The sequence below is a fragment of the Haliotis rubra genome, unplaced genomic scaffold (assembly GCF_003918875.1).
Source record: "Haliotis rubra isolate DU_JTF1 unplaced genomic scaffold, ASM391887v1 Scf35, whole genome shotgun sequence".
NCBI lineage: Eukaryota > Metazoa > Mollusca > Gastropoda > Lepetellida > Haliotidae > Haliotis > Haliotis rubra.
In genome coordinates, this window is record NW_025767024.1 from 3374931 (window position 1) to 3387966 (window position 13036).

Sequence of the window (13036 nt, forward strand, 5' to 3'; positions counted from 1 at the left end):
CTGGACCAGACAATCCAGTGATCAACAGCATGAGCATCGATCTGCGGAATTGGGAACCGATGACATGTGTCAACCAAGTCAGCGAGCCTGACCACCCGATCCCGTTAGTCGCCTCTTACGACAAGCATGAGTTACTGAAGATCAATATTCTAACCCGGACCTTCAAGTGCCCCTTTGACAAGAGATATGTTGTGTTGAACAAATTACGAACTTTTTTGAACGATGAATACACACAGTTTGACTCTATTCATCCGGAATTCACATTTCACTGTGTACTGAGGCCGAAGAGATTGTTTGTTGTTTTACGCCGCACTCAGCAATACCCCGGCCATATGAATGGGTGAGTGAGTGAGTGAGTGAGTTGGGTTTTACGCCGCTTTTAGCAATATTCCAGCAACACCACGGCGGGGGACACCAGAAATGGGCTTCACACACTGTACTCATGTGGGTAATCGAATGGCAAAACTTCGATAAGAGCTGATAATCCAGACTGGTTTTCTATAAAAGTCTTTCAACGTCACTTACAAGTTTAGACGGCGAGAGTTTATTATATATATATATATATATTGGATGTCGCAACGAATTTGTTTAGTCTCTTTTTACATGACGAGAGAGTCTCTTGAAAGGCTGGCAATATGATTTTAAGCAAGCTTCATTCAGTTTTGAACTGCCGTTAACCCCAACTATTTTGACCTCTGCTTCACGAGTCGATGTTAGCCTGTTATTTTAATTCCAGAAATAATTCATCTTATTTAAAAAAAACATATCTACAAAACAAATGCACGTGGAGCAAAGAACAATCCTCAATTTCTGGCCTACAGCGGAGACAATTTAGACATGTCAAATCATTCTAGACTTGAGTAGGCCTCTCTCTTTATAGAATGCTCTAGAGTCTGGGAGTAGACTTACATTTAGTATCTGAAATGAACATATTTTACAGAAAAAAACAGTTCCTAAATTATAACATAAAATATAATGAAAAGGAGCCCAGAGACTTTGTTCATTTTCCGAAACTGTGGAAATCTAGACTTGTCATATCCTAGACTTTCATGGGCTTTCTTGGGTATATTTGTCTGAGGGTCTCTGGTATGACTGACTAGTCTGGGAGATTAGAGTCAATGTTTGTAGGGATAGAACAAAACAGTTTGACTTTTCTGTACTTTCCAATTTATAAAAAGTACAGAATATTGGTCAAACCAGCTTTGGTCAAACGTGTGAAAACGCCTATATTTACACGTTGCAAATGAACAAGAAACCATATACGATGAATGCACACATGATACATTATGAAATATTGCATGAAAGCCAAACACTCATCCGAAGACAGGTCATTCAAAGGGAAAGGTAATATCTGTTTAATGTCTCATTCACCAAACCATTACTACAACGTTTACTATCACTTGACTTCAATCGGCACAGTTAACCCTAGGTGGGCTGAATGTTGCCAGACTCCCCGCAGTTGACCAGGTTCACTTACCCTTAATCTAACGTAACGCGGGTTGGCGTTAATAACGCATCACTGACGTTGCCTTATACGGTCAGGAGAAGTGTTGTATAAGACCTTAAGACAACATTACGTCACGTTTGTTGTATCGTATGTTGATAGTTTGGTGATGTATTTAATCTTTATCTAAATGTGTTTATATTCATTCAGTCTTTTGCCCGGCGAACCCAGTGAGCACGAAGCAGTGCTTACTTTTTATATATACTGAGAGAAACAAATAAAGGATCACAATAAAATTCAAGCGTTCCTTTGATATTTTCCATCATCAGCTTTGAATAACGCTGTGGTGATAAAAACAATAATATAGGAACGTTGAATTTCCCTGTGATCCTTTGTTTGTTTCTCTCAGTATATTATACATATGTAAACAAGACACTATGTTTATTATCATTATTATGATGAAGATTGATACCATTGATAATAAGGATCATGCCCTCTTCAGAATGACTATGGGACTAAGATGACGTAATTAGATACACAAGAGTGACGTCACACGAGATTGAATGTCTGTGCTTATCGGGAAACACATTGTGATGCAGCTGTTAGTGAATGAATTACGTCTTGGGTAATTGCTTTATGACTCATCGATCGATTACCAACCATTATCCGAAATAATTATGCCCGTTGTTCTCTTGAAATGCTTTTTTACTAAAATAATCGTTTACACATTTTGTAGAATAATTCAACAAACGCTACAACACGTGTGATTTATTTCCAAACCCAATCAAATGTCTCGTTTTAAAGTCTCTTTGGGTGAAATCTGCTTCTTTGTCATACATCATGTTGTGAACTGGATACCAAGAGAAACCTGAGTTTAAAGATTCATCCCAAATCCCCAACTCATAGAACACACACGCACATATACCCATACATGTCTATGGTAGATCGCGCCCGAGGGGCAGAGTGCTCCCCGAACCGTGAACAATCTCAACATCAAGTAAAGATGGCGTTTCTGTGTCATGTGATATTGTTTTATCGTCTGCTTCTCATATTACCTTGGCGCTCTATTCTTGGTCGGTGCATTCGCAGCAGGAGCTTCTGAGTATTGGTGCTTACAAATTTGGGATACTTCCAACTGCGTGCAATGCCGGTAGGTCACGTGACGAAACGGCGTTGTCATATTCTACAGGACTACAACTTTGAAACAGTTGACATTCTATTGTACGGAAGTTAGAAAGTGAATAAATAAATTTAGCACTGGTTGTTCACAGAGGCAGGGTTGTTCCCCTCCCTCTGATCATGTTTCAGGAGTGAAACAGGCCGTTCACGCACGCTGTCTCGAGCAGACGAGAGTTGGAGCAACAGAAGTTCGTAGCAGACGATATCGGGTCGCGTCTTTCAAGTGTGACTCAGGGAGTGCAACGCTCGTCCTTTCAAGCGAGCTGTTGTGTATTTTGTACCTGTGGCTGATTGGCCGCTCAACGCTGAAGGTGGGTCGAAACAAGCTGACCTGGATAGCGGCTTACTCTGAGTTGTGGGAGCGATATAGTTATGAATACTTTGTGAACAGGCTGGGACGGTTATGAATGCATGCTTGTTCGCCATCTACTGTTGTTCGGCGAGGTAGGAAGGTCGCCTCACCCACCGCCTGTTTCTGAAAGGACGACACACGACAGTGTGTGAACGCAGGAAACGTTTGAGGAGTGTTTCATCGCAACAGTAGGTGTCTGTGGGTTAGATACATCGTCGGCATTTAGGAACAGGACCTGATGCGAGTCGTATGACAACTGTGTTTCTGAAGCTATCCCAAGCCAAGTTCCCATGTTTGGATATTAACTACATGTGCTAATAGAGGCTGCGTTTGTAGCAGACGACAAGGGACGATGACACGGGAGGCTCCTCTCTCGTGTGTTGTTGTGATTCTCCTTTCCGTAATAGCTTGCTCGGAGGCTTTGACATTCGGTGGAGACATAACAACATATGCCAAATTTCCCAAATGGAATGCCTGCATCAACTCTTCTCTGAAATTCGAGTTCAAGACCAGAAAGGAAGACGGCCTGTTGATGTATACAGATGATAACGGTCGTTACGACTTCTTCCAACTTGCCCTGAAAGGAGGACAGGTAAGATTATGGATGAACGTGGTTGACGAAAAGGATGGCGTGGTGCAGCTCGTGGTGGGCAAGAACCTCAACGACGGCAGGTGGCATAACGTTGAGGTGAAGAGGAACAGAATGAACACCACTCTGTTTGTGGACAGCTATCAGAGTAGCATGATGTCCTTCGGATCTGATTTCCAGTTTGGAGATCTTTACGAAAACAACTACGTCTTCTTTGGTGGCATCCCTGAAGGATACGAGGATAATCTGAAAGGATTGGCCCTCCCATCGTCCATGTTCGAATCTCGATTCAAAGGAGAGATTCGGAATATCCTTTACTTCAACTGCACATGTATACCTGTACGTGCGGAAATGATTGACAGTACGAACGTGTCCCGGATACCCAGGGAAGCCTGCGAGAAGACCAACAACTGTCCAAGCCACTGTGCTTGTATCAGTTTAGATGAAGGCCCCGGGTGTGAATGCTTTGAAACTCGACAATGTGCAGACCGTAAGTCAATACACGTTTGTTTGTTCTAATTCATATACTCTTACTAACATATTTGGAGCTGGCCAGCCGTGATATTGCTGGAATATTGCTAAAAGCGGCGTAAAACCAGACTCATTCACTGGGACTGGTCATTTGTTATAATTTATAACTAATATTTGAAAATAGTAGAACTACGTCAGTTTTCATGTCCCTATGTTTGGGTACATTTTGGCGACCACCCCACGTCATGCAGTTATTTTTGTAACCCTTTAATCACCCTTTCCCTTGATACATAAATGACCAGTCCATTGTGTGTGCACCTACACACATACATACCGACATTAATACCTGCGAAAATACATATGTCAAATGTTGCATGGTGTATTCGTACAGCTTACAGAAACCAATAACATCAACACAAAGGATTAACCTAAATTCATAATTTGTCCGGATAATCCTCGGTCACATATGTACAACTTGCGCAGATTTATGACACGATCCATAATAATCTTCATCCAGCAAGCTACCCCGTGCCCTCTCCAAGGCACCATGGACATGTACTCTGTTATGTTGGGTTCAAGGACTTGATACCCGCACACTTGTACTCTTCAAAAACACAAATAACATTATCCGCACAAACGTCCAACCGTTATGCACATCCTTACCCCATCAACAGATAACCCTTCTGATATCTCCAGCAGCAACACGATATAAATAATCAGAACATGTGGTTTATGTATTTGCACCAGTGCAATGCGACCAAATAACCACCTTCAAAGATGGTAGTCAATCTTCAAGCACATTCTAATGCAAGTATACACACACACACACACACACACACACAGACACACACACACACACACCGCACACAATCATAAATGTCACACATCACAAACACACATCTTTCGCCACACATGCATTTTTGTATCACACTTCTAAATGCCATTGAAAGACACATGTACACAAATTACTGTTGAAAACTGTACCACTTATTAACACAGTAAATGATGTTCAAACACAAAACGTGAATCACCAAAATTACAAATATTACACAAATAATTGGTTTATACAATAATAGTCTATACATGTCACCACGAGTGGTATAACGTAACCTAATATTCCTAGCACAAGGACATATGTTCACACATACGTTGACTATTTCAAGCTTATATCAGCAGCACAGCTGGTGAGAGATAATGTTATATCGGATCATGCAGTGAATATGGTCATGCAACTCAGCAAGTACGCTCGTTCATAACAAGACAGGTTCGTGGGCAATCCGTAACAAACACTCGTAGTGGCGTGAGGTATATATATCCGGATGCAAGATAACAACATAAGACGCTGATCTGAGCAAATCACCAGACCTACCCAGTTTTGTTACATCCTTGTGGTAGTGTAGTGTGTGTTCTTCACGTAATCTGTTCTATCTAGGGACCGACTAATTCTTGATCTATTGGACAGATGCTCTGGTAATACGTTGTTGAAGAGAGTAGAGCTTCTGGTGGTAAAATCAGTCATTTACATTTGCAGAAATAATTCGGATAATAATTATGTATTTGGATTTAAAGATTTCGCATTAAATTTCATTTGGACAAACTAAAATAAGGTATAGAGACAATGACTTATTTCTAAAGTTTGCATTTTAATCTCTCACGTTTAATATTACACCACTCTTTGTATGTCCGTTTAGGGTATTTCCCCTATGACCCTTTTGTAATACCTTATTACCCCATTGTAATATCATGGCGTTTATGGTCAATCTATCAACTGAGGAGCAATTGATCCATCACATCAACAAAACACGGCCATCAGTTTTCGGTCAACAGATTGTTTACAAACTAATATTCCATTTCAACAACGACACACCTCATCAAATAGTTAAAATATGCACTGGGCTATGTCAGTTACAAGTCAAGTACAAGGCCATGTGATTGTAATTGATCGATCACGCACCTGACCTGAAACAGGACCAACACCCCATTGCCCTACCATCTGCTTCAACTCACAGGCTCCTGCATTGGGCAGGTTGGTCAAGTTGGATTTGTTTGAATAAATATTGACCCCTCCTGGCCTACTGTAACTAGAGTGCTACTTCAACATCAGATCCATCCGCCTTCAACACATCACTTATCAATTACAGGTACACGAGTACATCCAATTGAGCAGGAGTTGTTTTGAGTCCGTGGGATGTTGTGGAATCACGTTTTATCGTAAACATCATCACAAAGTTTGTAGGTTTTGTTTGCGGGACACGTTGGGAATCATGTAAGCTGTTTTAAAATACCAGTGATCTTACATTATAATAACGATGATCCTACACTTGTGTAGAAAAGGGTGGTTAGTGCCCATCATAACAAGAATATAACAAAATAAGGAAGCGAGTTTTTGTGGATGTCAACTTCTTTATTATGAGGAACACAACGTTTCAGAATATATGCAGACTCCTTCGTCATTCACCTGATGGATAAGGATAAGGATAAGGATAAGGATAAGGATATCCTCCGAAACGTTGTGTTTCTCATAATAAAAAACTTCCTTAAGTGGCATTCATAATAAAGAAGTTGACATTAAAAAAAACCTCGCTACCTTATGTGTATCATTTCTAAATGCCATTCAAAGACCTAATAGAAAATAACCCAATCAAATCCAAAGATGCTGAAATTTTGCTTTTGTTTTTATATAAAAATATCTGAACAAGATACCACCAGTCTCGAATTTAGATAAAGTTATGTATTCACCGAGCAGACGTATACATACTGTTGTCTATAAAACATTCAACAACTTTAACAAACTCTCCAAATGCATCCATTACCTAAATATGCATGGACATTTGTACATATGTTACACGAGTATTCACAAACATGTGATGCATGACAGACACCGTGCATGCTGTCTCTACTGATGACACATGTGTGAACGTCTTCTGTATAAATTCCAGGTTTCAGGCAAATACCCGGCTGGGATCTTGGCCGTGGGGGTAAGCAGAGCTGTGTGCTAGAACAGCTGTAGGGATGCTCAAACGTTTGTTTTGCTTAACACTATAGAAGCAAAGCATGTTTGTAGGCCGTACTTGGGTACTAAACAGTCGTTGTTTTCTTGTTTCTGTTTAGACAAGGTCGCATGGCCATGTAGTACAATCGATGAGGCAATTGTTTACATAATCTGCATCAATGTAATGCTTGTTGCCAAAGAGGCAAGACATTATTTATGTTTTGAAGTTGGTACATAGTCATGTTATAGTTATATAGTTTAGATGTTTGCAGTGATCATGTCATGCACTCATCGCCACATGATACCTCATCCCGGAGCATCATACTCACAAACCATCCCACCATCTTTGAAAAGTCAAAGCTCATGACATACAATGGAGTATGTGTACGACCTGCTTACATGCAATATTATACATTATGCCATTAACTACAATACTACCTGTAATTTCAGTTCAAGCAAAAGGATATCTTTGCATTTTAAATGCAACCAAGCGCACGTTACATCTTGAATAAACTTAATATCATTGATACTCACCCATGTGTACGTGTATCATGTAGACATTTATAAGCAAACATAATGGAAAATGTTTTTAAAGGGTTACAAGTTTTACCTGTTTAACTTACCATTTTTTTTTATAAACGACCAAGGTGTACTCAGTACATGCATTTAATTGCAAATTTTATTCTTCACAAATTTGAGGAAACGAACATACAATATTTCCATAGGTTATTTAAAAAATACTTTTTGAACACCGTACTTAAAGTTAACTATAGAAATCTGAACTTTAACATTCTTTTGGAGAGCCCTTGAGTTTTTCGGTCCCATTTCAAGCTCATTTGGACGTAAATTCACACCACGAAGCAATCCAGACGGGCGTCGCCCGCTCCAGCCCGTCGCGTGGTCCACTACACAATCATTTCCCCAATTATCGTAATCATATATGAAAATCAAAACCTGGCCCTAATTGTGCCAACGAATGTTAAATTCAAATTCAAATTTAGGAAATGTTTAAAGTCTTACATGGCAAATCTGAGATATGAATTTGATGTTATTCGTGGTATTTCCAGATTGACCTGGGGCTAAGCATTTTAATGACGTCCCTGAACATTAGCTTATCAAAGGCAGCAGTCCATTGCAGTTCATCTTTGTGTAACAAATGAGAGGATGTTTAACTTTCTGCTGCATCGTGATGACGGATATACCGGCTGTTGTTGTAACACCTGGTTTGAACTCTGCAACACGTGGTCTCACGGAGGTTCTAATCAATGCGCATAGAACAACCATAAATCATGTGACAAACACTGACTTTGTGTAATGCAATACACATGGAATGTTAGACTAACAGCTAGTTTCTGAAATGAACATATTTTACAAAAAGAAATTTATTTAAATTAAAATAAAAGACAATAAAATGGAGACTTTTAAAATAAAATACAATACACAAAGAGACTTTCTTCATTTTCAGAAACTGTAACTATGGAAATCTAGACTTGCCAAATATTCTAGACTTGCATAGGATACATTGAATATAGTTGTTTCAGGGTCGGTATGACAAATGGAATGTATGACAACAGAGTTTTAGGCTACACGATGTTAAAGTGATTAAATAAGAAACACTCCTGACTTTCTATTTGTAAAATGCATATTTAGACTCGCCATTTCAGTAAAGTTGATCCAAAGCCAAACAAAATTGTTTTCACAACACACATAAATGTCATGAGTGGTATCCCTGGCTTCATAAACAAATAGCTTGACAAATAATTGAGCATGATCTGGAACATCACTGGGAAGTTCAGATAGACGTTCAGTACCTTCTGATGCCCTACTAACGGCTCAGATAGGACAGGGTGTTTCAGTTATCGCATACATGTGGAAATTCGTTCAACGCCTTGGAGGGATCAAGTGTTTGAGATTCCGATGTAGGTTGCCCGTTTCATCTTTTTTGCATTACCGAGTGACATATATAAATATCTGGTTCAGATGTGTATACTGCTCATTTTAATAGCCAATAATGATGTTTATTGATTCCTCGGGCAAACATTTGCATTTGTTGGTGATTTGCATTAGAAGGATGTTCCGGCAGATAGGAAGTATGAGTGAGTATGGTTCAGCAATATTCCTGCTATATCATTGTGGGGTCAACAGAAATGGGTTTTACATTTTACCCAGATATGAAGACATAAGGATAATATAATCTTTGAAAAAATTATATCAGAGAAGACTTCAATATGATAAGGGTCACATCAATGATACTGAACACACGAATGATAAAGTTGAATAATACGCCCCAAGAAACAAGTAATTTCCGTAAACATTCACAATTATCATCTTTGTGACATAGGGAAAATGCTATCGTTGCATACTGAATGTTGTTTCAGAATATGTTGTTCCCTATCCCATGAAAAACTTCTTTTAAGGATGGAATCTACGAATGCAATGTTCTTTGCGACAAGTAATAGGTATGAAATGTGTGATTCACCAAAACGTCCCCCATCCTCAAGAAGTCATTCCAAGGTGCATTAAGCGTTTGTAATCATAAGATAAACCCAGAATAACACGACAGTGACGTTGTCATGACGACACTGCCTCGGTGCCAAGAGTTGGTAAGGTTGTATGACGATAACACCTTAGTTGATGGCATACCGAACCCTGCCTATGCTACATACAGGTTTCTGCTACTGATAGAAACATGAGTGTTTCGCAAATGTCAACGAGGAACCTATTCCTAACGGAATATGGCACTCCGTTCCATTTGTAACGTACAGTTCGTCATTCCTCTGAGTAATACCGCATCCATTTGCGCAGATTTATTCAGTTTCAAGACCAAAGTTCGTAATCTGGATCAGACATTATTTATGTTTTGAAGTTGGTACATAGTCATGTTATAGTTATATAGTTTAGATGTTTGCAGTGATCATGTCATGCACTCATCGCCACATGATACCTCATCCCGGAGCATCATACTCACAAACCATCCCACCATCTTTGAAAAGTCAAAGCTCATGACATACAATGGAGTATGTGTACGACCTGCTTACATACAATATTATACATTATGCCATTAACTACAATACTACCTGTAATTTCAGTTCAAGCAAAAGGATATCTTTGCATTTTAAATGCAACCAAGCGCACGTTACATCTTGAATAAACTTAATATCATTGATACTCACCCATGTGTACGTGTATCATGTAGACATTTATAAGCAAACATAATGGAAAATGTTTTTAAAGGGTTACAAGTTTTACCTGTTTAACTTACCATTTTTTTTTATAAACGACCAAGGTGTACTCAGTACATGCATTTAATTGCAAATTTTATTCTCCACAAATTTGAGGAAACGAACATACAATATTTCCGTAGGTTATTTAAAAAATACTTTTTGAACACCGTACTTAAAGTTAACTATAGAAATCTGAACTTTAACATTCTTTTGGAGAGCCCTTGAGTTTTTCGGTCCGATTCAAGCTCATTTGGACGTAAATTCACACCACGAAGCAATCCAGACGGGCGTCGCCCGCTCCAGCCCGTCGCGTGGTCCACTACACAATCATTTCCCCAATTATCGTAATCATATATGAAAATCAAAACCTGGCCCTAATTGTGCCAACGAATGTTAAATTCAAATTCAAATTTAGGAAATGTTTAAAGTCTTACATGGCAAATCTGAGATATGAATTTGATGTTATTCGTGGTATTTCCAGATTGACCTGGGGCTAAGCATTTTAATGACGTCCCTGAACATTAGCTTATCAAAGGCAGCAGTCCATTGCAGTTCATCTTTGTGTAACAAATGAGAGGATGTTTAACTTTCTGCTGCATCGTGATGACGGATATACCGGCTGTTGTTGTAACACCTGGTTTGAACTCTGCAACACGTGGTCTCACGGAGGTTCTAATCAATGGGCATAGAACAACCATAAATCATGGGACAAACACTGACTTTGTGTAATGCAATACACATGGAATGTTAGACTAACAGCTAGTTTCTGAAATGAACATATTTTACAGAAAGAAAGTTTAAAGAAATTAAAAAAATAAAAACAATAATAAAAGGAGACTTTATGGAAATCTAAACTTGAAAATACAAATACAATACAAAAAATAAAAGGAGACTTTCTTCATTTCTTCATTTTCAGAAACTGTAACTATGGAAATCTAGACTTGCCAAATATTCAAGACTTAAATATTCTAGGATATATTGAATATATTTGTTTCAGGGTCGGTATGACTAATGGAATGTATGACAACAGAGTTTTAGGCTACGCGATGTTAAATTGATTAAATAAGAAACAGTCCTGACTGTTTATTTGTAAATGCATATTTAGATCCGCCATTTTAGTAAAGCTTATCCAAAGCCAAACAAAATTGTTTTCACAACACACATAAATGTCATGAGTGGTATCCCTGGCTTCATAAACAAATAGCTTGACAAATAATTGAGCATGAACTGGAACATCACTTGAAAGTTCAGATAGACGTTCAGAAACTTCTGAAGCCCTACTAACGGCTCAGATAGGACAGGGTGTTTCAGTTATCGCATACATGTGGAAATTCGTTCAACGCCTTGGAGGGATCAAGTGTTTAAGATTCCGATGTAGGTTGCCCGTTTCATATTTTGCATTACCGAGTGACATATATAAATGTCTGGTTCAGATGTGTATACAGCTCATTTTAATAGCCAATAATGATGTTTATTGATTCCTCGGGCAAACATTTGCATTTGTTGATGATTTGCATTAGAAGGATGTTCCGGCAGATAGGAAGTATGAGTGAGTATGGTTCAGCAATATTCCTGCTATATCATTGTGGGGTCAACAGAAATGGGTTTACATTTTACCCAGATATGAAGACATAAGGATAATATAATCTTTGAAAAAATGATATCAGAGAAGACTTCAATATGATAAGGGTCACATCAATGATACTGAACACTTGTTTAAAAGTTGAATAATACGCCTTAAGAAACAAGTAATTTCCGTAAACATTCACAATTATCATCTTTGTGACATAGGGAAAATGCTATCGTTGCATACTGAATGTTGTTTCAGAATATGTTGTTCCCTATCCCATGAAAAACTTCTTTTAAGGATGGAATCTACGAATGCAATGTTCTTTGCGACAAGTAATAGGTATGAAATGTGTGATTCACCAAAACGTCCCCCATCCTCAAGAAGTCATTCCAAGGTGCATTAAGCGTTTGTAATCATAAGATAAACCCAGAATAACACGACAGTGACGTTGTCATGACGACACTGCCTCGGTGCCAAGAGTTGGTAAGGTTGTATGACGATAACACCTTAGTTGATGGCATACCGAACCCTGCCTATGCTACATACAGGTTTCTGCTACTGATAGAAACATGAGTGTTTCGCAAATGTCAACGAGGAACCTATTCCTAACGGAATATGGCACTCCGTTCCATTTGTAACGTACAGTTCGTCATTCCTCTGAGTAATACCGCATCCATTGCGCAGATTTATTCAGTTTCAAGACCAAAGTTCGTAAACTGGATCACCATATTTGATCCGATTACGATCGTCGAAGTTCTTGGATTTCACATGTGTGTAGTAAATGTCTGTGTCGTTGCTGACGACGTTTGTTAAATGATGCATGAAGGTGTGTGGTTGTCTGGACACAACATAGTTGGTCTCGGACAACGAATACATCAATCATCGTCACACTGGGCTTAATGGAACAGGAAGCGGGACAACGGTAGTGAATGTCATATTTGACGTTAATACCCATTTGACAGTCTTGACCGCTGGTCAGAAATAGCATTGTCAAAGGAACTGTGTCAAAATGAAGTCTGTATGTTTGAAACCTACAATGATGAAATAAGTTGTGATAAGTAAGAATTGATTTAGTGGTCATAAATAAACACTGGACACACACGGACAGACACACAGACAGACAGACAGCCACACACACACACACACACACATTCACCCACACAAACACATGTTACACAGCACCACGTACACACACAATCAAATTGATAATGTACA

At 38.9% G+C, this 13036-nt stretch overlaps 1 protein-coding gene across 1 annotated transcript in view; it reads left to right on the forward strand.

Moving 5' to 3' along the window:
- Window positions 1-2700: 2700 nt before the first annotated feature.
- Window positions 2701-13036, forward strand: part of LOC124285016 — a 101057-nt gene continuing 90721 nt past the window's right edge. The window contains 1 exon segment of the mRNA XM_046721159.1: window positions 2701-4054. Coding sequence (XP_046577115.1) covers window positions 3328-4054 — 727 coding nt within the window. The 5' untranslated portion in view covers window positions 2701-3327.